Source organism: Erpetoichthys calabaricus, chromosome 3 (genome assembly GCF_900747795.2).
Source record: "Erpetoichthys calabaricus chromosome 3, fErpCal1.3, whole genome shotgun sequence".
NCBI lineage: Eukaryota > Metazoa > Chordata > Cladistia > Polypteriformes > Polypteridae > Erpetoichthys > Erpetoichthys calabaricus.
The window spans coordinates 304,100,159-304,127,797 of record NC_041396.2 but is presented as its reverse complement, the minus strand read 5'-3'; the positions used below and the strand labels follow the sequence as shown (position 1 = coordinate 304,127,797).

The 27,639-nt window shown below is 38.4% G+C and overlaps 1 protein-coding gene across 1 annotated transcript in view; it reads left to right on the top strand.

Annotated features, from left to right (window-relative positions):
• The window catches only part of LOC114649165 (sodium channel protein type 8 subunit alpha-like), a 442,931-nt gene that overhangs the window by 38,885 nt on the left and 376,407 nt on the right, over positions 1–27,639 (top strand). Inside the window, exon 2 of the mRNA XM_051925019.1 lies at positions 19,192–19,527. Coding sequence (XP_051780979.1) covers positions 19,252–19,527 — 276 coding nt within the window. The 5' untranslated portion in view covers positions 19,192–19,251. The remainder of the gene's footprint in view (positions 1–19,191; positions 19,528–27,639) is intronic.

The window sequence follows — 27,639 nt, the reverse complement described above, 5'->3', positions numbered from 1 at the left end:
ACACTTTATTTTAAATATCAAACAATGTTGAATTCAATTGTTCTCTCGTTCGCTAGCTAAGCGGAGTTAAGGACCACGCCGCGAAGCTGGCAAGTGAGTGAGTGAGGAAGGCCCCTCCACTCAGCCCGCTTTGTGGATCTCAGATTCGCTCAAATAAATCGGGACCGCAGGTGAACTGTGATACATAGCGAAATGAGAGAAGTCGCAAAATCAACTGGAATGTTCAAGCAAATTATAGAAAACAACCCAATCTAAATCCGTTAAGTAGTTCTCTCGTGAAAAGCGAACAGACAGAAAGACATTGGATTTTATGTATTATAATGGTGTGGTGTGGTGGCTCTGAGGCTAGAGATCTGCACTGGCAATTAGAAAGCTGATGGTTCAAATCCCGTAAGTGCCAATAGGGACTCTGCTCTGTTGGGCCCTTGAGCAAGGCCCTTAACCTGCAATTGCTGAACGCTTTGAGTAGTGAGAAAGGTGCTATATAAATGCAAAGAATTATTATTATTATATATTAGTAAGAGAGAGAGGAGAGGTTAGGAGCACGAGCTGATACAGCGCATTGCCGCTCCCACTACATGACAAACCAACTCAGGATCCCAGATTAGGACCCGAATGCAGCCATGCAACGGGTGACACTTCAGCACCACACTAATTCAGATGGAATGGAACAGTGGGAGGTTTCTTATGGTTGGCTGGAGTGCCAATTCTGCCACCAACCCCTAGCTTTTTCCCTGCAGGTTGGAAGGCCTACATGCAGGGCTGGATGCAGATTAACATCATATTAGTAAACCTTCAAAATAATGTGCAGTTCAAGTCTCAACAGCATTTCTGGAGCTTCACCAAGCAGCTCTGAATATGTCTACTTTGTTTGGGTCTCCATATCTCTGTGAGTCTGACATGATTGTCATGAAGTCAAAGTTCAGAACAAGACTGACAGACGGACATTGAAATAACTCCATCAGAGTGAACCTCAGTGGCTCCACTCCACCATACACCTCAGTGCCAGTCATCTGACTAACTAAACAACATGGCACACATGCGACTAGACATGTGAAAAAAGTGACATGGAACAAAATGACAAATGAATAAGTCATAGATAGATAGATACTTTATTAATCCCAAGGGGAAATTCACATTCTCCAGCAGCAGCATACTGATACAAAAAAACAATACTAAATTAAAGATTGATAATAATGCAGGTAAAAACAGACAGTAACTTTGTATAATGTTAACGTTTACACGTCATATCTGTGTATCTGGAATTGCATTGTTCTGTTTTGACAGCATTCATGTTTTAATTCAATGGTGTGAGATACACTAGAAAATGCATACAGACATACAAAATGCACTTGCAGGTGAACTCAATATTGTTTGTGATGTTTTAATGCAAAACGTGAGTTGTGGACACCAACATTTTGTAAATGTTCAGGCAAAACAAGCTTATTCAGTTTGTTTGGGTTGAAATAAGCTATGAGAATAAACGTTAGAAAATATGAGGAGCTCTCGGCCATTTTCATTTTGTAAAAGTAGCTCTCAGGGGGGCAAAAAAAGGTTGGAGACCCCTGACTTAGACAAACATTTGCATGCAAGTTCACAACACTCAATGACCAATAGCAAGATGCCCTTAGTAACTCCTCATAATTCTGTCATTTTCTCCAAAAGTTGCATGGTGTTCTCATTAGATTATGGCTATAGACCTTTTAACTTTGGTCCTGTCTTTGTTTAACAGCACATTAATACCCTGTTTGTTAGTTACTGGCATTCACATGTCATAGTGGTGGCACAGCGAAATGAGAGAAGTCGCAAAATCAACTGGAATGTTCTCTCGTGAAAAGCGGACAGACAGAAAGACATTGGATTTTATATATTATAATGGAGTGGTGTGGTGGCTCTGAGGCTAGGATTGCCGGTTTGAATCCCGTAAATGCCAATAGGGACTCTGCTCTGTTGGGCCTTTGAGCAAGGCCCTTAACCTGCAATTGCTGAGCGCTTTGAGTAGTGAGAAAAGCGCTATATAAATGCAAAGAATTATTATTATTATTATTGTATGCGCAGTTTCTTCCATCTTAGCTGTGAAATAGTGCTGTTCCTTTAAACTGTCATCGGTCACTCGGAGCCTCTGTGTCTATTTTTCTTCTTGCCAGGATATTCAGTCTTGGACTGTTCTATGAGCATTTATAGTTGCACTCCACGGCTTTCTTTCTGTTCTTCCATGGGTAAAATTGATCATTACATTTCCTGATTACATCCTCCTGCTGACTCAGCTGTACTCCAAATGATTTCAAATGATAAACATGCATAGCTGAGGAAGGACCAGGAGTTTTATAGGGTCTCCAATGTTGCTTCTTTATGCTGATCAACTATAAACGGTGAAGCCTTTCTGGTAATAAAGTGTCAGGTAAATCTCACTTAGTTGAGCAAAAAAATATTGGCGCTAACCAGCTTAATATCATTTGTTTGGTAGAATACTCTTGATGTAGGTAATGTGCTGTGCATACTATACGTTAGACCATGTGGCAGATACAAAGGACTATTTGTGGGCTGGAAAACAGAAATAAGTACATTAAGCCAGGAAGAATAAAACACTAGGTGTTTTTTCCAAAAGAAACATAATTTCTGAAAAGCAATGGTTTCACACAGAAATCAACATAAAACGTCTGTTGCTGCATGCTGTGGCTGCCAGTGTGCCAAGAATGTGTAGCAGGCTTGCGGCCAGGCTGTCTTTGCATGGTTGGGACACGATGGCAGTGCATTGCAATCTGGTTTCTACCTCTTATCAGTGGCACTCCTCCCTGGTGAACATTGTCAGTACAACGATCAGCGGGGGACCAATCAGCTGAAGCTGGAACCTCACATTCGTTTTCAGTCACTTGTATCAAAATCGGAGTCTGACAAGTCCTAGTCCAGTTCAGAGAGAATTGGCAAAACGTCGTCCACAGAGTATTTTGCTTTACACATTCGCTTTGATCTCTCGGCAGATGTCAGTGCCATTTTTGCCATTGTTTGCGCTTTGCTACTCCTGCGAGTGCAGGAAATCTCGGTCAAACCAATGAATCTAACTTTCCTTCTAGCAACGAGAGTCCAACTAAAACATAATGGTTGGTTTTGTCACAGTTTACAGTCGATTACCATCGTGATCTCCTCCTTTTGACAAAAGTCGACATCAGCCCTGAAAGAGCTCAAGTAATAGCTCGCTTTTCTTTTTATAAAGCTTTAGGTGGGCTTGCTGGATGTTGTGTGGTGGTTGTGGACAGAAAATAAAATTATAAAACATTACTCATCATATTGATCATCGAGTCAGCTGTGGTGATTCTTTCACATTTTATCTACTGTTCATTTTTTAGTCAGTGTCCTACCAGCTATATCCTAACACAGGGTCACGGGGGTCCGCTGGAGCCAATCCCAGCCAGCACAGGGCACAAGGCAGGAACAAATCCCGGACAACGTGCCAGCCCACTGCAGGGCACACACACACACTAGGGACAATTTAGGACCGCCAATGCACCTAACCTGCATGTCTTTGGACTGTGGGAGGAAACCCACGCAGACATGTGGAGAACATGCAAACTCCATGCAGCGAGGACCCGGGAAGCGAACTCATGTCTCCTTACTGCTACCACTGCGCCACCGTGCCGCCCGTAATTTATTTATTTTTTCAGAGATGCTAATGTAAGTCATTATTCATTAAGTTAAACTGCTATGAGTGTAGAAGGTGGTAAGCACCTGATAATTTTTGATGTGTATGAGGCTCTGCATACAATAAAGAATGATTGAATTGTACACTTGTGGTTCAGCAAGAAAGTGATCTTGTTTTCACCACATAATGGATATGGGCACTAATAGTTTCTCTTTTAATGAGCCATCATGATAGTGCTGTGTAAGCATTTACAATAAACTGATAAGCAGTTTTTCTTCTTTCTTTGTTTATTTTGTTATTGTGGAAACACTTGGGTTTCTCTTTTTTTTTTTTTAAGAAGTGAATTATTATTTTTATGCTTCCTATTTTATGACTTTACAAATGAAATTATCCGAGATAGCCATCTTTCATTTATATATTAAGTTGACTGATTTGTCCAAAGTGACTTACAAATCCCAAATGCACATTGCATCTCTTTGCACAATGGAGGCATTGGTAAGGTCTGAACAAGGCAGATCCTTAGCATCAAGTTAATACTGCAGGTCTGCATTATATACTAAAGTGAACAGAAGTATAGATTTTGGTAAAGATAAAGACACAGCTTCTGACAGTAAATGTTTCTTTACATTTACTGTAGTCAATTGGCTGTGTTGTCTGTTTGAATTGTAGCTTTATTTAAGATGACATTTTGGTGAAAGTGGATCTGCAGAATCTCATGGCAAGTAGAAAACCTCATTGCTAGGGATATTTTCTAAGCATGATAAAAAATTAAGCACATCCAACCTCGTATGTGTTTTTATTGTTATTTTTGCCAGTAATCCAGCAACATCTGAACATTAGTGTTTGGGTAGTAACTTCCCTAGGCTTTAGAACAGAGGTGGCGAAATTATTAGATTAAAATGGGTTGTTTCAAGTACAAACATAAAATAATAAATGTGTTTTACTTAAACTTTTTTATTGAATTCAAGAGCAAAAATGCTATAAATAATATTAAAATGTTTAGAATCACTATGATAGTCTAAATACCACCCACCCCGAAATTATTATCTTTATCATTTTTTTTTTGTCTAATTGATAAAGGCAGAGAGAGGATCTTGTTAGTTAGGAAAGTTTAACTAGTGTTGTGTTCTATTTGGTTTAAAGCTCTTCACTTTGGTGGTCAATTTTTTAACCTTGTCCTACAACACAGTCTCCTAGACTGATGGTTACTTGATTATGCTAACGTCTTTTGTAAGTCACTTTAGATAAAAGCATCTTAAGCACATACATGTAAATGTACAGAACTGAGATATAGACGTTGGTAAGTTTTGTAAGGTAAAGGGGAGGCAAAACTGTTTACAACATTATATGTCTGAAGGAGGACTTTGAAATCCTTTCAATATTTAAAAGGTTTAAAAACAAAAAAAAAAGGTTTTGGCTGACACTTGGTGAACAATGCTCTATAAAACAACAAAAAATGAATTGAATTGAAACAGAATAATTTAGAAGTAGCATTTTACTACTTCATTCTGCTTGACATAAGTTAATTACATTAGATTAGATAATGTTTATTAATCCCAAGGGGGAAATTTAGATGTATAAAGCAGCAGAAACATTAAGAAAACAACAATATAGACTCATAGGACAAATAATACAATCTCTCTCTCTCTGTGTGTGTGTATATATATATATATATATATATATATATATAATATATATGTATGCGTGTATATGTATATATATGTGTGTGTATGTATATATATATGTGTATATATATATAATATATACACACACACATATATATGTTTGTGTGTGTGTGTGTATATATATATATATACTTTATATATATATATAAATGTGTATATATATATAATGTGTATGTGCGTATATATATATATATATATATATATATATATATATAATATATATGTGTATATGTATGTATATATATATATTTATATATATATATATATATATATATATATATATATATATATATATATATATATATATATACACACACACACACACATATATATATATGTATGTATGTATGTATATGTATATATGTATAGAAATATGTGTAGAAATAGCAAAATGAATTTAACGAGTATAAGTATTTAGTCTAGGATATTGTGAGGAAGCACTGAAGTGCATGGATAGCAGTGGGCAGAAAAGACCTCCAGAGGCTGCATAGTGAACACAATAGAAGAGATAGTTTGAAATAGTATGAAATGTGAAGGAAAGCAGTTTGAAAAGGCAAAAAGTGTAAATACCACCAATGTCATAATGAAGTATTTGTCATAAAAATCCCTAAAATACCACTCTTAAACTCTACAACTTAGCTGTCCATCCATCCAGTTTCCAACCCGCTGAATCCAAACACAGGGTCACGGGGGTCTGCTGGAGCCAATCCAAGCCAACACAGGGCACAAGGCAGGAACCAATCCTGGGCAGGGTGCCAACCCACCACAGAACACACACAAACACACCCACACACCAAGCACACCCTAGGGCCAATTTAGAATCGCCAATCCACCTAACCTGCATGTCTTTGAACTGTGGGAGGAAACCCACGCAGACACGAGGAGAACATGCAAACTCCACGCAGGGAGGACCTGGGAATCGAACCCAGGTCCCCAGATCACCCAACTGCGAGGCAGCAGCGCTACCCACTGCGCCACCATGCAGCCCAACTTAGCTGTTTATTGCTTAACCATGCTATTGAAACTGCAAAATCCAGGAAAAAGGCAAGTTTTTGTTTTGGATACCTTTTATCCAGCAGTTTGGTTGTATTTATACAATTGCAGACTAGAGTAGCTTTTCAACCAATTATCAGCAATCTGCATTTGGTGAACTGCTGTGAGCACAATTCAAGACGTCCCCTCAAAATTGAATGAAAATTGGTTAAGGCTGATGATGCAAGAACAAGATATGAAACATAAGTGGCGGTGGACTTATTTTAGAAGAATGGGGAGTGAATAACAATTTCCTGGCACTTGGTGTCACAGATTCAATGAAAGTTTTGCTTGTTTCAGTATTTTGTGTTTTAAGAAATTACAAGACAGCTCAGCACGGGTTCTCGTGCTCTCCAGTTTACATCATCTTTGCCAGGAGAGACAGTCACTACAGCTGCCGCACTTACTATGGCAGACCACACATGCAACCAAAGAACACAATAACTGAGCCATTCATTAAGTTTTAAAATGTTTCCGAAGACCAAAATGCACTTTGATGATTGACTAAAGAATGCTACTTTATTTTGCATTTATTTTCATTACTTGATTTGATTACTCTCAATCTGTGAGCAATTTATGTTTCAGTTCTTTTCTTCATTTATGTTTGTGCACTCTTTGCTTATTTTCATAGCTGTGAAGAAGAATAGAAGCTGCTTAAATTTGTTCATTGTTTGCACATTTGTTTAACAAAAAATGTTGCAATTTTCTTTTTCAGTCCAGTTAATGCACTAGTTAAATATTCATTTGTTGTTGCAAAAGGAAGCACTTGAAATAAGTTCATTGGGCGTGTTCTTTGAAATGTGTTCAGTACTTGAAATGGCTTAACAAAAGGAAGCACTTGAATTGTGTTTTGTAAAAGTGAATTTTCATGTTATTTTAGTTATTGTAGTTTTTGAGATAGCCCCACGTCCAAAATGAACAATGAACAATTGCTGTTTAGTAAACAGTAGGCTTTTAAAGATCTGTACTGTGTTTATTATTTGTTGCTGTGTGACATACAGTGTAAGCTTTGGTAGGAAACAAGTACTAAATAATGAAAATGGTAATCCATATTTTATAATTACACCTCAAGAATTACAAATGTCTAGGTGATACACTGAAGAAAAAAAAAACACTCCTGTATAAATATTAGTAAATGTATATTTTAATATCAAAAAGCTGTAAATCTATAAGTGCAGTATATTTATATTTAAGCAGTGTTTAATTGCCAATATCAACTGATTGTGTGAGAATATACAACCCCAATTCCAATGAAGTTGGGACGTTGTGTAAAACGTAAATAAAAACAGAATACAATGATTTGCAAATCCTTTTCAACCTATATTCAATTGAATACACTACGAAGACAAGATATCGAATGTTCAAACTGATAAACTTTATTGTCGTCTTGCAAATCTTCACTCACTTTGAATTTGTTTTTATTTACGTTTTACACAACGTCCCAACTTCATCGGAATTGGGGTTGTATATGCATATATATATATGTTGAAATAGTTTACTGTCAAATAAATGCAAAGAGTACACGACACGTGTTTCGCCCTAATTCTGGGCTCATCAGGTGTACACACTCCACTGCACTCCCTCTCGGGATTCGAACCTCGGACGTCAGCGGCGATGCCCCTAACGTTGCGCCACGGTGTGTGGTTCGTTTATTTGACAGCATGTAGATCGGGGTAATTATATTCACGGCATTCGAAGTCTGTGTCACAATCTGATTGTATGGGTGGTTACCTACCAGGTAACGCTTGTGGTTGGCCAGCAATCTGCTAACATCCGCCACGGTGCCCTCAGTTTGTGAGGAGCAGATCATAGAATGGTTGAAATAGTTTACTGTCAAATAAATGCAAAGAGTACACGACACGTGTTTTGCCCTCATTCACATGCTGTCAAATAAACACGTGTCGTGTATCAGCCTGGCGAATTCCTATTGGCAAGCTATTCCAGATTTGAGGTGCATAACAGCAGAAGGCTGCCTCACCACATCTTTTAAGTTTAGCTCTTGGAATTCTAAGTAGACACTCATTTGAAGATCTAAGGTTACGATTTGGAGTGTAAGGTGTAAGACATTCCGAAATATAAGATGGAGCGAGATTATTTAAGACTTTGTAAACCATCAGCAGTATTTTAAAGTCAATTCTAAATGACACAGGTAACCGGTGTAGTGACATCAAAACTGGGGTGATGTGTTTGGATTTTCTTTTCTAAGTTAAGATTCTAGCAGCTGCATTCTGTACTCGTTGCAATCGACTGATGTCTTTTTTTAGTAGTTCTGAGAGGAGTGCGTCACAGTAATCTCGCAGACTGAAAACAAAAGCGTGAACTAATTTTTCAGCATCTTGCAATGTTATAAGAGGTCTAACTTTTGCCATATTTCTTAAGTGAAAAATGCTGTCCTAGTATGTGTAATATATATATTGTGAGAAGAAGAGACAAGAGACATGGCAAGGTTTGGGGCAGCCACCCATATAATTCAGTATCCTGGCTGCAAAAGTCAATGATTCGTTGTTGAGTCAAGTTTACAAGACAGAGTCCAAAACAGAACTGACTTCCAGGGAAAAGGTGTGAGGCTTTATAGGAAGTTTGGGGGAAGTGATGTCGTCCTCGGGGCCGGGACCGGAAGTGATGTGTCCCGAGTCGAGGCAGTGGCTCCTGGTGGGATTTCCCGGGAAAGGCCTGCAGGGAACTCGGAAAGAGCATCAGTGCACCCCGCCCCCCCCGGGCAGATGTATTATCATTTATCTCTAAGCCCTTCAGCTGCCTCCTATGCACACGTGTGTAACAATAATTTCAACCATTCTATGATCTGCTTCTCACAAACTGAGGGCACCGTGGCGGATGTTAGCAGATTGCTGGCCAACCACAAGCGTTACCTGGTAGGTAACCACCCATACAATCAGATTGTGACACAGACTACGAATGCCGTGAATATATATATATATATATACAGTGCATCCGGAACGTTTTCCCAGCGCATCACTTTTTCCACATTTTGTTATGTCACAGCCTTATTCCAAAATGGATTAAATTCATTTTTTTCCTCAGAATTCTACACACAACACCCCATAATGACAACGTGAAAAAAGTTTACTTGAGATTTTTGCAAATTTATTAAAAATAAAAAAACGGAGAAATCCCATGTCCATAAGTATTCACAGCCTTTGCTCAATACTTTGTCGATGCCCCTTTGGCAGCAATTCCAGCCTCAAGTCTTTTTGAATATGATGCCACAAGCTTGGCACGCCTATCCTTGGCCAGTTTCACCCATTCCTCTTTGCAGCACCTCTCAAGCTCCATCAGGTTGGATGGGAAGTGTCGGTGCACAGCCATTTTAAGATCTCTCCAGAGATGTTCAATCAGATTCAAGTCTGGGCTCTGGCTGGGCCACTTAATGACATTCACAAAGTTGTCCTGAAGCCACTCCTTTGATATCTTGGCTGTGTGCTTAGGGTCGTTGTCCTGCTGAAAGATGAACCGTCGCCCCAGTCTGAGGTCAAGAGCGCTGTGGAGCAGGTTTTCATCCAGGATGTCTCTGTACATTGCTGCAGTCATCTTTCCCTTTATCCTGACTAGTCTCCCAGTCCCTGCCGCTGAAAAACATCCCCGCAGCATGATGCTGCCACCACTATGCTTAACTGTAGGGATGGTGCCAGGTTTCCTCCAAATGTGACGCCTGGCATTCACAGCAAAGAGTTCAATATTTGTCTCATCAGACCAGAGAATTTTCCTTCTCATGGTCTGAGAGTCCTTCAGGTGCCTTTGGCAAACACCAGGCGGGCTGCCATGTGCCTTTTACTAAGGAGTGGCTTCCGTCTGGCCACTCTACCATACAGGCCTGATTGATGGATTTCTGCAGAGATGGTTGTCCTACTGGAAGGTTCTCCTTTCTCCACAGAGGACCTCTCCCTTCTCCCCCGATTGCTCACTTTAGATGGCTGGCCAGCTCTAGGAAGAGTCCTGGTGGTTTCAAACTTCTTCCACTTACGGATGATGGAGGCCACTGTGCTCATTGGGACCTTCAAAGCAGCAGAAATTTTTCTGTAACCTTCCCCAGATTTGTGCCTCGAGACAATCCTGTCTCGGAGGTCTACAGACAATTCCTTTGACTTCATGCTTGGTTTTTGCTCTGACATGAACTGTCAACTGTGGGACCTTAAATAGACAGGTGTGTGCCTTTCCAAATCATGTCCAATCAACTGAATTTACCACAGGTGGACTCCAATGAAGCTGCAGAAACATCTCAAGGATGATCAGGGGAAACAGGATGCACCAGAGCTCAATTTCGAGCTTCATGGCAAAGGCTGTGAATACTTATGTACATGTGCTTTCTCAATTTTTTTATTTTTAATAAATTTGAAGAAACCTCATGTTAACTTTCTTCACGTTGTCATTATGGGGTGTTGTGTGTAGAATTCTGAGGAAAAAATGAATTTAATCCATTTTGGAATAAGGCTGTAACATAACAAAATATTTATATATATATATATATATATATATATACACACACATATACAGTCATATGAAAAAGTTTGGGAACCCCTCTTCATTCTTTGGATTTGTGTTTCTCATTGGCTGAGCTTTCAAAGTAGCAACTTCCTTTTAATATCTGACATGCCTTATGGACACAGTAGTATTTCAGCAGTGACATTAAGTTTATTGGATTAACAGAAAATATGCAATATGTATCATAACAAAATTAGACAGGTGCATAAATGAGGGCACCCCAACAGAGATATGACATCAATACTTAGTTGAGCCTCCTTTTGCTCCTTTGAGCCTCTAGATGCTGTCCTCCTATAGCCTTTGATGAGTGTCTGGATTCTGGATGGAGGTATTGTTGACCATTCTTCCATATAAAATCTCTCCAGTTCAGTTCAATTTGATGGACAGCCTGCTTCAAATCATCCCACAGATTTTCGATGATATTCAAGTCAGGGGACTGTGACGGCCATTCCAGAACATTATACTTCTCACTCTACATGAATGCCTTTGTAGATTTCCAACTGTGTTTTGGGTCATTGTCTTGTTGGAATATCCAACCCCTGCGCAACTTCAACTTTGTGATTGATGCTTGAACATTATCTTGAAGAATTTGTTGATATTGGGTTGAATTCATCCAAACCTTGACTTTAACAAGGGCCCCAGTCCCTGAACTACCCACACAGCCCCACAGCATGATGGAACCTCCACCAAATTTGACAGTAGGTAGCAGGTGTTTTTCTTAGAATGCGCTGTTCTTCTTCCGCCATGCAAAGTGCTTTTTGTTCTGACCAAATAACTCCATTTTTGTCTCATCATTCCAAAGCATTTTGTTCCTAAATGAATCTGGCTTGTTTAAATGAGCATTGGCATACAACAAGTGACTCTGTGGCGTGAGTGCAGAAAGGGCTTCTTTCTCATCACCCTGCCATACAGATGTTATTTGTGCAAACTGCACTGAATTGTAGAATGATGTACAGATACACCATCTGCAGCAAGATATTCTTGCAGGTCTTTGGAGGTGATCTGTGGGTTGTCTGTAACCATTCTCACAATCCTGCTCATATGCCACTCCTGCATTTTTCTTGGCCTGCCAGACCTGCTGGGTTTAACAGCAACTGTGCCTGTGGCCTGCCATTTCCTGATTCCATTCCTTACAGTTGAAACTGACAGTTTAAACCTCTGAGAGAGCTTTTTGTAGTCTTCCCCTAAACCAGGAGACTCAACAATCTTTGTTTTCAGATCTTTTGAGAGTTGCTTTGAGGATCCCATGCTGTCACACTTCAGAGGAGAGTCAAAGGGAAGGATGCACAACTTGTAATTGACCACCTTAAATACCTTTATATCTCATGACTGGACACACCTGTCTATGAAGTTCAAGGCTTAACGAGCTCATCAACCAAGTAATCAGCATTGAGCAGTGACAGGCATTCAAATCAGCAAAATTACAAGGGGAGCCACATTTGTGCACAGCCAGTTTTTCACATTTGATTTAATTTCATACAACTAAATACTGCGTCACTAAAAATCTTTTTTTCGGAAAACACCGCAGTACTCAGATGTTCATGGAAATGAAAGACATACCACTGTTATCTTTATTATTGAAAGGAGAGTCAATTATTATGCAGGCTGAGAGGAGTTTCCAAACTTTTTCATATGACTGTATATATGTATGTATGTATGTATGTACAGTGGGTACGGAAAGTATTCAGACCCCCTTCAATTTTTCACTCTTTGTCATATTGCAGCCATTTGCTAAAATCATTTAAATTAATTTTTTCCCTCATTAATGTACACATAGCACCCCATATTGACAGACAAAAAAAGAATTTTTGAAATTTTTGCAGATTTATTAAAAAAGAAAAACTGAAATATCACATGGTCCTAAGTATTCAGACCCTTTGCTCAGTATTTAGTAGAAGCACCCTTTTGAGCTAATACAGCCATGAGTCTTCTTGGGAAAGATGCAACAAGTTTTTCACACCTGGATTTGGGGATCCTCTGCCATTCGTCCTTGCAGATCCTCTCCAGTTCTGTCAGGTTGGATGGTAAACGTTGGTGGACAGCCATTTTTAGGTCTCTCCAGAGATGCTCAATTGGGTTTAAGTCAGGGCTCTGGCTGGGCCATTCAAGAACAGTCACAGAGTTGTTGTGAAGCCACTCCTTCGTTATTTTAGCTGTGTGCTTAGGGTCATTGTCTTGTTGGAAGGTAAACCTTCGGCCCAGTCTGAGGTCCTTAGCACTCTGGAGAAGGTTTTTGTCCAGGTTTTGGCCGCATTCATCTTTCCCTCGATTGCAACCAGTCGTCCTGTCCCTGCAGCTGAAAAACACCCCCACAGCATGATGCTGCCACCGCCATGCTTCACTGTGGGGACTGTATTGGACAAGTGATGAGCAGTGCCTGGTTGTCTCCACACATACCGCTTAGAATTAAGGCCAAAAAGTTCTATCTTGGTCTCATCAGACCAGAGAATCTTATTTCTCACCATCTCAGAGTCCTTCAGGTGTCTTTTAGCAAACTCCATGCGGGAGTTGGCCTTAATTCTAAGCGGTATGTGTGGAGACAACCAGGCAGACTGGGCCGAAGGTTTACCTTCCAACAAGACAATGACCCTAAGCACACAGCTAAAATAACGAAGGAGTGGCTTCACAACAACTCTGTGACTGTTCTTGAATGGCCCAGCCAGAGCCCTGACTTAAACCCAATTGAGCATCTCTGGAGAGACCTAAAAATGGCTGTCCACCAACGTTTACCATCCAACCTGACAGAACTGGAGAGGATCTGCAAGGAGGAATGGCAGAGGATCCCCAAATCCAGGTGTGAAAAACTTGTTGCATCTTTCCCAAGAAGACTCATGGCTGTATTAGCTCAAAAGGGTGCTTCTACTAAATACTGAGCAAAGGGTCTGAATACTTAGGACCATGTGATATTTCAGTTTTTCTTTTTTAATAAATCTGCAACAATTTCAAAAATTCTTTTTTTGTCTGTCAATATGGGGTGCTGTGTGTACATTAATGAGGGAAAAAATTAATTTAAATGATTTTAGCAAATGGCTGCAATATGACAAAGAGTGAAAAATTGAAGGGGGTTTAAATACTTTCCGTACCCACTGTATATATATATATATATATATATATATATATATATATATATATATATATATATATATATATATATATATATATATATATATATATTTGTTGCTACAGAAATGGTGAAAAGTACTTTTTTAATAAAACATTGTTTCAGGTAGGTACATTAGAGAAGAAAAGGAACAATATGACAGCTTATAATTAGAAGCATTTTATTTTCTTTCATGCCATATGCATTATGGATAAATATTTTTGTACTTTTGTACTTGTAATTTTAAGGAAATTTTTGTATTTTATGGTCACTGAACAATAAGCGGGCGGCATGGTGGCGCAGTGGGTAGCGCTGCTGCCTTGCAGTTAGGAGACCCGGGTTTGCTTCCCGGGTCCTCCCTGCGTGGAGTTTGCATGTTTTTCCCGTGTCTGTGTGGGTTTCCTCCCATAATCCAAAGACATACAGGTGAGGTGCTTTGACGATGCTAAATTATCCCTAGTATGTGCTTGGTGTGTGGGTGTGGGTGTGTGCGCCCTGCAGTGGGCTGGCGACCTGCCCAGGGTTTGTTTCCTGCCTTGTGCCCTGTGTTGGCTAGGATTGGCTCCAGCAGACCCCTGTGACCCTGTGTTAGGATATAGTGGGTTGGATAATGGATGGATGGACGGACAATAAGCCTACAAAAAATTTTGTTATTAAAAAATGAACAGTTAACACTGGTGGTCTATAGTTTAATTATATAAATACGCTTTAATGTAGGACAGCGGACTTCTGTGCATGTGGTTATACTGGAGCTTAGTGTAAAAAGTTTTTTAAAGGATAAAAAACAAAGTGTAATTGGTATCGGAATTGGCCAATCAAGTAACATTACAAAAATCGGTAATCGGTATCAGCCTTAAAAAACCTGATCGGAGAATCCCTAATATTCACTAGTCATTGTCATGCCGTTGGAGTTCCCAATAACAGGCTGCTGGCCTAGCTCTCTTTCTCAGAGTTGGAGGTTGATTTGTTTCAAACCTTTTCCTTTTTTCTTTTTGTAAAACTCGAGTTATGTGTATGGAGTGTTATTTGATTTTAATAAATTCAATAAAATAAAATAAAAAAATAATAATAATTACAACAGATGCCATGCATTCCAAACTTAACAAAAGCCATACCTAAAAGATTGCCATTAAGCCTGTACGTTTATTTGGAGGATAAGTGTCATTTTTGTCTCTGTAAAATGTGAATGTAAAGCTAACTATGCACAGTAAGTGCTTTGTCCAAGCTAGAGAGAGACTCGAACTCTGTGGTGGGCAGCTTCCTCGGACTCTGTGGCTCATAGCTTTAATTCAAAGTAACAAAAAATTACATTCCAGCCACATTTGTTTAGGAGGCACCTGCTGCAGAAAGCGATTGCATGGATGAGATCTTACGAGTACAAGGTATTGATAAGTTACATCTACATTGTGTTGCTGTGGAACAGGACACTATCAACATCTCCTATTGATGAATGATCAGGGTGACTTTATTTGAGTAAAACAAATACATTATGTCAACAAAGGGAGAGTGTTTGCTCATCTAATCTTGTCTTATTTCAACTTATTCTCAAATCCATTTAACACAGCGTTTCTCAACCTTTAAGTGTTTGCATTCTGAGTTTTCATAACAGTTGTAATTGCGCCCCCCCTAACGTTTTTTTGAAAGGAGCCCACTAATGCCAATTAGTTCTTTTTTAAGTAATGATATATCATAGATGAATATTTTATTACTAGTCATTTAGCCCGTTACAATAACGGGCGCTAGAACAGTAGTGCATAAACATTAGTAGGAACAGTCTATATTAAATGGCAAGGGACTTTGACCTCATTCTTTTTGTTGGTCGTATTTTTCTTTCTTTCAGCCTTTCTTTTGTTGATGTTTACTTGCTGAGCTGACCGTTCTTCGTGGGCTGCCGCCGTGTATTGTGTGTTTAATTTTCTGTGACAGTAATACTGTCTTGTACGGCTCTATTCAATAAGGGCGCGCACAAAAAGGCGAGCTTCAAAAGGGTGACCTCAATTGAGCGCGGCGAATAAAGGCGTTCGTAGATAATTTAGTTCAAATGGCTCTGGAATATATGAAGAGCAACAAAGGTGCAGATCTTTATTTAGGCGCGCGATTATTCGCTGCGCCCAATTGAGGCTCGCCTTTTTGTGCGCGCCCTTATTGACGGATACCGTCTTGTACGTCCGCTGGCTTGTACGTCCATAATATACCTTTAATTTTCTCTGGTGGTAATACAGGCGTGCGCGACGATAATATGCCTTTAATCTCCTCTGACAGTAATACTGGCTTGTATGTGGCTGTAATGTGCGTCACTGTATTGTGTACCTTTAATTTCCTCTCGCAGTAATACTGGTTTGTATTTCCGTAAAACGCCTGTAACTTTCTCTGACAGTAATATCGCGCATCGCACCGTGCCCCGCGCATGCGCACTTCACCAGAAGCCACCCACACACGGACACCTGGGCGCACATAGGGATTTTATATATATAGATACCTACTTAACTTTTATCGACATTTATCTAACTCTAGATTTATTTTTCTAGTAATTTAAATTTAATTTAATTTGTTTTGGTTTCAACAGATGAATTTTTCATATTTTCGATTCTTGTTTTCTTTCTTTCACATCTTCAGCCCCACAGTTTGAGAACCACTAGTTTAACAGAATTTCGTTTCACAATATCAATGCTGTACAATATCAATGCTATCCAAACAGCATTGACGGAAGGAAGAAACCCACCCTGGACAGGGTGCCATTCCACCACACTGAATGTTTTACCTTTTTTTATTCTTGATGATAAAATCTTTATCTTTTAGGGTACTTTTATAAAAACAGGATGTGGTACTGAAGAGCCAATGACATGAACCTGTTATAGCTGACCTTTTTCTATTTATTGCTGACAAAAAACAAAATTTTTCCTTCCATGGTTATCCCTAAACTGCTGAGTGAATGTTCAGAATTGCTTCACCCTTGTCAGTGTCAAAGGGCAAATCAACAAACGCAAAATTATTCATAGTTGTTAATTTTATTATTAGACTTGTTTTGGGCAAGTTGGTGTGTTAACTCAGAAAGATAAAACAACAGTTTGCAAAGTTGAAATTCCTTTCATCCCCCACACCCGCCAACACGTGTCAAACACAAGTATAAAATTAGTTTTCAGTAGCCAAAATTAATTTGGATTGCAAAAACATAAGCTTATTCTATATGAATAAAAAAGGCAAATTTGTACACAGTGTTTCTGATATTCTTTTGTTGAACAGTTTTGCCACCAGATTTGATGTAAAACATTCTCTCCCTGGATACAATGAACAATTAAAGTCCAGTTACTGCAGAACTTTCTTAAGCTGAACAGCACCAAAACTGAAGCTCTTTTAATTGGTACCCCTCATCAACTTTGTTCCTCCGTAAATTGTATTTCCTTTTCTGGCCATACCATTACTTTCTCCTCTTCTGTTACTAATTTGGGTGTCAAATTAGACTCCAATTTGTCATTTGATACACATGTCCACCACCTCTATAAAATTGCAATCCTTCATCTCCGAAACATAGCCAAACTCCGTCCCTACCTCTCCCTCTGTGATGCCGGAAAAGCTGGTTCATGCCTTTGTCTCATTCAGGCTGGACTATTGTAATGCACTCCTCATCGGGATACCCAACAAGAGCCTTCAAAAGCTCCAACAAATCCAAAATAGTGCTGCAAGGATCCTGATGAGGGTGCGGAAATATGAATATATCTCACCAGCAATGTTCCCTCTAAGCCAGGGGTGTCGAACTCCAGGCCTGGAGGGCCGCAGTGGCTACAGGTTTTCATTCTAACACTTTTCCTAATCAGTGACCAGTTTTCACTGCTAATTAACTCCTTTTCCCTTCATTTCAATAGCCCTGTTTTTAAGGATTCAGTTCTCTGAATTGATTTGTTTCTTCATTAAATGGCAGCCAAACAGAAATGAGACGTGAAACGAGCCAACAGATGACCAGCTAAACTGGGATTTCAAACTCCAACCAATTTCACTCCAAACAGTTTCTTAATGAGAAGCTGATTCTTGCTCTTAATTAAGCCCGTTATTTAATTCAATGGCTTGTTGCTGCTCTCATTCTGCCACAGAAGATATTTCCAAATTTGTCGATTTTTTTCTGTTTTTTCTAAGAACACCGTCAAAATGTTTTGGTGACCTGAGAGATCAACCTTACTGAGACCTTCACCTTTCTTTATTTTCAAGTATTGTGTGATGGGCACAGGTGAGCTGGTCATATGGTGGCTTGTTTGGCTACTAATTAAGGAAAAAGACAATTGAGGAGCCTGATTCAAGTTAATTAAAACTAAAGCAAAAGAAGTTAATTAGCAGGAAAAACGGCTCACTAATGAAGAAGATGGTTAGAATGACAACATGCAGCCACTGCGGCCCTCGGGGACCGGAGTTCGACACCTGTGCTCTAAGCTGAGCGCGTGAGCAATCGCTCACACGAATTCAGAGTGTCGCTCATACTTCCCGCACAATCGCTAATTCCGACGGCGTCGCTCGTACTTATCGCACGATCGCTCACTCCGACCGTCGGAGTTGGTGCTCATAAATTTTTGGCTTAAACAATATGTCGCTCATAAACAATGTTTTTTGCTCACTATATGCTACTCCTTAGAGGGAACATTGCTCACCAGTCCTTTGCTCACTTCATTGGCTCCCTATTCACCTCCGTATTGAATACAAACTCTTTGTTTACTCACCAATGTATCTATGAAAATGCTCCACAATATCTTAAAGAACTCCTTATATTACAATCCACTACAAGAAACTGTCACCTTCGCCCCCCTGTGACCAAACTTCATACAATGGGTGACTGAGCCTTTGCAGTTGCTGCTCCACGGCTCTGGGATGTCCTACCAGAGAGCCTGAGAACACAGAAGATTGTGGGCTGTTTTATAAAACAGTTAACGACTTTTCTATTTAGGAAAGCATTTTAACAAAATTGCCTCTAATTATTGTTTTATCTTTGTTTTTATCTTGTTGTGTGTTTGTTTAAATTTTTTTATGTAGCACTTTGAGGTTAACTACAAATGTAAAGTGCCTTATAAATTAAATGAATTATTATTATTGTTATATACTGCAGCGTTAGCCAAGCAGTTGCAGAATGCAGGAGGTGTCATTGTGCCATAATTTACACAGTTAATAGCTGATGCTTTCTTCTCAATCTTCTTTCATCTTGAGACTGATTAATTGTCTTTTTCTCTTTCTCTGTTCCTCTTCTCACACAGAGCTGGCTATCCTGGGTGCTGCATAATTAAAAAAAAAAAAGCTTGCTGCAGGATGAAAAGATGGCTGCGCCTCTTATTGCACCACCAGGACCTGACAGTTTCAAATATTTCACACGTGAGTCATTGGCTGCCATCGAGAAACGCATTAGTGAAGAGAAAGCCAAGAAGCCACCAAAGCCCGACAGCAGTCATCGAGATGACGACGACGAAAACAAGCCCCATCCCAATAGTGATCTGGAAGCAGGCAAGAGCCTGCCTTTTATCTATGGCGACATTCCCTCGGGCATGGTTGCCGTACCATTGGAGGACTTGGACCCTTATTATTTGAATGAGAAAGTGAGTGATCTAAAGGAAAAAAAAAACACATTTCAGAGTTTATTTCACCTTTAAAAAGCAGAATGAATCAAAACGTGCTTACTTGTGTAACTCTACAGGAAAGGTTGGGTAAGGTCAAATATTCTGGGTGTCATGTGAGTTCATCAATTTCAAAATGAAAATACGCAATAATACTTCTAAAAGGAAAAACAAGGCATAGTAAAGCTCTTCTTTTATTTTAGCTTTTTTATAAGAATGAAAACTTCATTTCTTGTGTTTGTTTTTTTTTATTTTTCTGTTAATGATTTGCTTTTAAAGAAATGCTTCTTTTCCAAAGGCTGCACTACAGCTTGCAGGTATTCTGTTAATTGACAAATATTACTGACTCAATAGTAGTTTTATTTTATTGTCATGCTGTCTGTGATGATGAAGTAATGTTTTAATTGCAACAAACTGAGGCTGAATTAAGATTGTTCAAGAATTTTATTTGGTGTTTTAGGTTTTATGCATAGCTTTTCTATTTCTAAATGCTTAATGCAATACTACCTTAATTTCACATTTTGCTCAATTATATGTTTTTACATTTCATATGATTCAGAGGTAGATTTATTCTCTAATAGGTATTAAGGCTACACAGCTAAAATGTTCTCAGTCATTCTTTTCAATCTTGTTTGCAGTATGGGGTTGGCATTTACTTATTTTTCCATTTATTATTTAGTCCATTGTAAAGTTGACTATACTGTCTTTTTCCTGCCATGTTATATCTTGCGTTTATAGTGATTTTTTGCTGTCTGTTTTTTCTTGGCTGACAATTGATCCGTTGGCCTTAACAGAAAGTCTTCACTCTGAAAGCAAGAGAGACACCTGTTCAGCGGTGTAATAGATTCTGACCCTTGTAGTTACTCATAATATGATACAAGAAGAAAAATCAATGGATGTACAAGTGGAACCTTTGATTGCGAGTAACTTGGTTTACGAGTGTTTTGCAAGACGAGCTAAAATTTGTAATAAATTTTGACTTGATAAACGAGCGAGGCCTTGCAATACGAGTAGTACGTATACGCTTTGTCTGCCTAGCGTCACGTGATTACAACTGAGCTGATGGTTCTTCTTTCTCTCGCTGCGGGATTGTGGGTAATCGTCTCCTAATCTCGGGCTCAGTTGGCGTGCCTCACTCGTATAGTCAACATCTGTACGAGCGTATACTGTTTACTACAGCATTGTGACCACGTGTGTGAATTGTGTGAACGCTGAAGTTGAAAACAACAGGATACAAAAACACCAATTTAAAACAAAAAGCAATTTCTTTATTCTTGGTGTGTTAAAGATACTGAAGCCCCCCCCCCCCCCCCCCCCCCCCCCCCCCCCCCAGCTCAGTGCCACTGAGTGCCAGCCAGCCTGCCTGCCTGAAAGAAAGAAATCTTTTTATTACCTAGCTTATTCATTAGAGAAAAAAACATGGCAGTTCATTTTGAGGTCATACATAGATTGCTGTAAGTTAGGGTTACATCCTGATTTATTACATACAGGAGTACTGTATACCAAAATAAAGAGTTATCAGGCACTCGCATTCCTAAGGAATACGCCATTCTCAGTATACACACACAAGACCAATTTAAGCAGTTTCTTATAGTTCATTACATTAGTTACAAAGAGATTACATTCTTATAGCTTTAATATCTTCATTAGATTATATTTGTTTGGTTAGATTAATAATCCTTATTTATTAATTCATAAGGTACATGTTTCTTATAGTTTTAAGCAAGAATTCAGAAAATGATCACATTGATTTATAATATCACAGGGTGTTCTGTTAGTATGATTTTCTCATAAAAGAATGCAAGTTAGTCCCTTAAACTGTGCACAAGCTTAATTCTTTTTCTACATATATGAAAAACAAATCATATAGAAGTAATAAATCATATAGCTCTCTGCAGCATGATTAATACAAAATACAATCCTTGGTATTTGTGAGTTAAATACTTATAATCATTACAGTTAATAATGTTTTCTCTTCCTCAGTTGTGATGTGTGAGTCCCTGTCATGCACCCAAAAACACGAAGCTGAATCTCAGTACTTTAGCAACACCAGCTTCATTCAGCTTGAAACAGGAACAGCGCGGTTATTTATTGTAGCGGGATCTGCCGCTCTCCTGTACACAGACACAGCAGTCAGGCAGGGTCGGGGCCAGGTTAGTGGCCAAGTAATCCTGTGCTCTGCATTTATAATGTTCCTTGTATCACCCATCAATGTCCGCGATTTTTTCGGATTCGCTTTTACGGCGAACTGCTATAACGCTGGGAGCCTGCGGTTGCTTCGGGACGCTCTTCCGCGTGTCGTCCCGTTGGGTTTTATCCCAAAAGAGTTTAGAAGCTCACTCACACCAGCCGTGATTCTTTTCAAAGGTAAAGTGCAGGTTAATTTGTTTTATGTATTTTTACTTTATATTTTGTATTAATCATTTTTTTATGAATAGTTTTGGGTTGTGGAACGAATCATCTGAATTTCCATTATTTCTTATGGGGAAATTCGCTTTGATGTACGAGTGCTTTGGACTGTGAGCACGTTTCCGGAATGAATTATGCTCGCAATCCAAGGTTCCACTGTAAGTAGAAAAAGATGAATAAACTGAATGGATGAAGTCAATATGCTGATGATCAGCTAGAGAGGGCAGTGAAGTATATGACAAAATATTAATCAAATTACTGTTAGTTAGAAAAACTGCATGGAATGAATGATGTTTCGGCCAACACAGTTGCTTGTCTCGGTGGATGATGGGGATTTAAGGTCTAGAAAGACAAAGTTGAATCAAATCTCAATGTGAGTGTTGCTGGAAAGAAAGTGTTGATATACCAAGTTTTTCTTGTCTGTTGTCCTGTTAACCAAAAGAGATGATTTGCAACACGAGTGGTATTTGATTATTTATCTAAAATGAAGGGTCAAATTGTGTGCAGTTTTTAGTGACTGCTTGTAGTATGAGAAACCACCATTACAATGTAACTTTTCAAATTACAAGATGCACACTAAACAGCAATAATTAAATTAGCCGTATTTTCCTTTTTGTCATGGTTTTTTGATACATCTGCATGCATGGCGTTTGTGCAGCCAAGCACCATGTCTGCAAACAGAAGTGTTCATTTTCTTTGTGCACTGTGGTTAGAGGAAACATCTAGAATCACAGCAAAGGTAATAATAAGGAGACTGGTGGTGTCACTGCATGTCTTATCCCAGCAGTAAACAGACAAAACCATGCTGCCTTGTCAAGCCGTGTGAACATTTTAAATTATTTTTGAATTCTCTTTAGTACTTGTTAAGGCATTCTTTCTTTTATTGTCCCTTTGTTTATGTTTTGCTCGTGAGTTATGGTGCACCTATGATGCCACGCTTTTCTTGCCATCACAGTGGCCACAGGGCACATGGTCACTGATGCTGGGTGGTAGTGCACAAGAGGCATGTTTAGCTTGTAACATTATGGTGGTCACTTTTATAAGAAGGAACTCTTCTGAGCAACGTTTAAAGGGAAAGCTGTCTAACGTTCTAGGAAGTCTCCTAATGTTCATGAATTTGAGTATTCCAGGTATGCAACTTAAGAACTTTTAGTCACTTTGAGTTTGTTTTGGGCTTTTGAAATTAAATTTGACTCTCAATTCTTGCTCTTATGTTGTTAGACTTTGCCTTCCCATTTGCCTGTGTCTCTATTTGGCTTCATGGTGTTATCTTTTCCACTTATATAAATGAACACTTTGTTACATTACAATTTTACGAGCAGATCTAAATGGTTATATTAACGATCATTATTATTAATTATAATAATAATTATTATTTAACAATTTATCATTTTTTGAATGTTTTTACGTTACCGAGTTTAGTTTCTTATTTGTAACTGTCAGTCGTATTACATTTTGTTTTGATACCTTGATATTCATTACAGGTTTTCTGTTTACGTCTCAGTTGTCTTAATGAAAAGATTCAACTTAACTCCAATTAACTCGTGATGGCATTGTTCCGAAGAATTTGGAGAAATATGTACTGGCTGGAGAACAGTTTTTCTCACATGAACAATTTAGACAAATGTGTAGTAAATCCTCGCTTTAAATGAAATATTACAGTACAGAAGTCAACTCATTTTCTTTTTCTAAATGTCCAAATTCTATACTAAAAGTAACAGAAAGTAGCAACAAATTCTTTTGTCATTGTCAGGAAAACCTCTTGAGGAAGGAAAGATGCTGCCGAGGTAGTCATCATTGTGCATAGAATTACATATATCTGTAACATTTACAGATTAAATATGAATAATTTAAAGCAAAAAGTATACATATAATGCTTACAATAGAAATAAGAAAAACAAAATTCTCAGAAGCCATTTGTTTTTGACAGGCTGGTTGTCCAGACCTAACCTCCACACTCCAGTAGTACACCAATGTTCAAACTACCATCAAAGACAGTCAGTTACTCAGTCAGTCATTACCCAGCCCACTATATCTTAACACGGGGGTCTGCTGGAGCCAATCCCAGCCAGCAAAGGGCACAAGGCAGGATCAAACCCCGGGCAGGGCACACACACCCACACACCAAGCACACACTAGGGACAATTTCGGATCGCCAATGCGCCTAACCTGCATGTCTTTGGACTGTGGTAGGAAACCCATGCAGACACGGGAACAACATGCAAACTCCACACAGGGAGGACCTGGGAAGTGAGCCCAAGTCTCCTTACTACGAGGTAGCAGCGCTACCCACTGCGCCACCCTATCAAAGACAGTAACAAATCAATTTATGTTTTATTGGTCACATACAGTACCAGTTGTTAAACCCCAGTAACTATGTATTTAAGAAGAATATAGCAGGACAATAAAATAATAATTGACTTTATTAAGATCAATAAAAATCACTAATAGAATGATATATTATAAATAATAACTAAAAAACTTAACTTAATGTAGCACAACAAACATTTTTGATGTTGGATCTGTCAATAATCGTGGCAAAGCCCCTTTAATGATCCCCTTTCAGTGCTCAGTGGAATAACCAGAATAAAATAATAACTAGAAGAAAATGAAAATAAGAAAGACTCCTTTTAGATATTTGGAAAGATTTCCACAAGTATTAAAAAACTTTATCAGCAGCACTTTCGGCCACTATAAAATAAGAATGCTATTGAGAATAATAAGTATCTCGCCTTGATTTGAATCCAGTGATAGAATTCTAATATTGGCTGCCATATCATTTCAGAATGGAAGGTGTGAGAAGCACGTGGGACTTCGCTTGGGGTCTGTTCTTGATGGTGTAGGAGGTTGCGAGCAGTGAGGGTCAGGGAGCTACATGCCGACGACACTTTTGAAGAATGTTGACTGCCGGTCACAACATTCCTGAGTGGCTTTCTTCTAAGTAGAAATCCAGGGGCATTAATAAAGAACATAAAGGCAAATAATGAACAGTGTTGGCAATGATAACGGCAACATGAATTAAGAGTGAATTTGAATGAACCATTTAGGCTGCAACTGAAATGTGTGTCATTATGTAGAGAGCGGTCAGGAAGTGGTAGGCTTGAGTGAAAAAAATTCAAACCCACAAAGCAGAAATAATGCATCAGAAATGGACCCCAATAACAAGCAGAGGTAATAAAAAAAATCCATAGGAAAATACATTGCTATGCAAAAACGCAAAGGTCTTGCTTTTAGGCATCAGAGAACAATGCATTAACACCTGCTGACAACCACCCTTGTATTTTATCCCTCTACTCATCATATGGCTTCTGCATATGAAGTTCATCAATACCTTTAGATAAACAGGGTCAAGGAGTAAAATGCAAAAGAAATACATTATTAAGGATAGGTGGCATCTGAGAAGATGGGCCGGAGGCAGAATCCAAAACAGTTGAGTCTTACATACTTTTATATGATGTTGTGTGGACAGAGAAATGAAAGCAGTACAAAAGAAAAATGTGCAGAATAAAGAAAGGTGGAACAAAATTCCTTGTCCACTTCCATTTTTGTGCATCTGACCAACCCTCCTGTAGTCAATCGTTTTTTATCAATTGTTGCTTGTGCTGTTTACCAACAGCCTCCTCATACAACATTTCTTCCTGTTGTTGCTAATATATTTCAGATGCTGGAAAATACTTCTCTAATAACGCTTTTGGTTCAGACTCTGATCCAATTACATAACTCTTCAGTGTTTCAGCAGTAAAAATGTGTAAAGAATTGTTTGAAATATATGCTAGCCTTATAAGTCTTATCAATTAAAATCACTAATAGAATTATATGGATGTTACAATAATAATAATAACTCAAAGGAATTTTAAAATGTATTTGATCTATTAGTTATTTTACACTGATAACCCAGTCCATAACTCTTCAGTGTTTCAGCAGTAAAAATGTGTAAAGAATTGTTTGAAATATATGCTAGCCTTATAAGTCTTACCAATTAAAATCACTAATAGAATTATATGGATGTTAAAATAATAATAATAATAACTCAAAGGAATTTTAAAATATATTTGATCTATTAGTTATTTTACACTGATAACCCAGTCCAGTAGTCACTAGTTAGTGGATTTCAGTTTTGAGAAAGACCCAGAAAATGATCTATATGAGGTTTGAAGCACTTGAAATGATTAAATAATATGCTTATCTGATGACAGAGCCATAATATATATATATTATTTTTTAAATTGAGAGCAGTTTAGCTCAGCTGCATTGGTCTGCCAATACTGCTTTGTGTCCAGATGCCTACATTAATGAAATTGCTTCATGCAGCACATCCAATCATTCTGTGTTGCGGAAGAAGTGTTAGGTTATCCTGTGTGAAAGATGAGCAAGCAGACAGATGCAGTCAGGAAGAGAAGAGGAGAAATTAGCGAGAGACCAGAAGTAAATGACTTGTAGTCAAATGACTCAGAAATGTTGGCACTGACAAATATGTCTTTATTCTTTTCTCTGCAGTAAGTGTAAGACTTTTAACCAATGTAAGCTTCCACAGCAGTGAAACAAATTAAAATATTAGTAGATTTGGAATAAGTAGAAGTTAACCCCCACTTTAATCAACACCAGATTAACTGTCATGCAGAAAATGGGATGGAAGGTGAACTGTTTATTTTGCTAAAAAATATCCTATGACATCTGGAGCAAAGAAAAAGCTTCTATCTATCTATCTATCTATCTATCTATCTATCTATCTATCTATCTATCTATCTATCTATCTATCTATCTATCTATCTATCTATCTATCTATCTATCTATCTATCTATCTATCTATCTATCTATCTATCTATCTATCTATCTATCTATCTATTATATAGTGCCTTTCATGTCTATCTATCTATCTATCTATCTATCTATCTATCTATCTATCTATCTATCTATCTATCTATCTATCTATCTATCTATCTATCTATCTATCTATCTATCTATCTATCATATAGTGCCTTTCACTCTATTTTAATTATCCAAATATTAACTGGGATAACCTTGCAGATGGAGGAGCACAAGAGGAGTTTTTAGAAGTAATCAGTGACTGTTTTCTAACACAGCATGTTAAAGCACCAACACGGGGTGAAGCCTGTCTGGATTTAGTATTTTGTAATACTGTAATCAGGGTAGAATTGAGGGTGTAGAGGTGATTGAACCACTGGGGTCAAGTGATTATAATGTAATACAGTTCTCAGTATTTTGTAAGAGTGCAGATGCGAAGACTGAAATTGTTAAGTTGAACTTTGGTAGGGCTAGTTTGAGCAGATGCAACAAAGTCTAAGCAAGATACATTGGGATAAGCTTTTAAGTGTGGAGACAGTCGAGGAGCAGTGGAACAGGTTTAAAAATGTTTTACATGAAATGCAGGACAGATACATACCTAAATTTGGAATTAATAAGAAACTAAAAAAAACTCCACGGTTGATTAATAAAGATTTAAAAAAGAAATTGCAAAGGAAAAAACTGCTTTTTAAGGCGTATAAGACTAATGACTGCAAAGTGAATTGTAGAGCATATGAGAACATGAAGGCAACCATTAAAAAGGATATCAGGGAGGCTAAAAGACAGTTGGAGAGGAATATAGCAGATAAGGCGAAAGACGACCCTAAGAGATTCTTTCATTATTTTAGAAGTAAAAGAACAGTCAAGGAGGATGTCAAG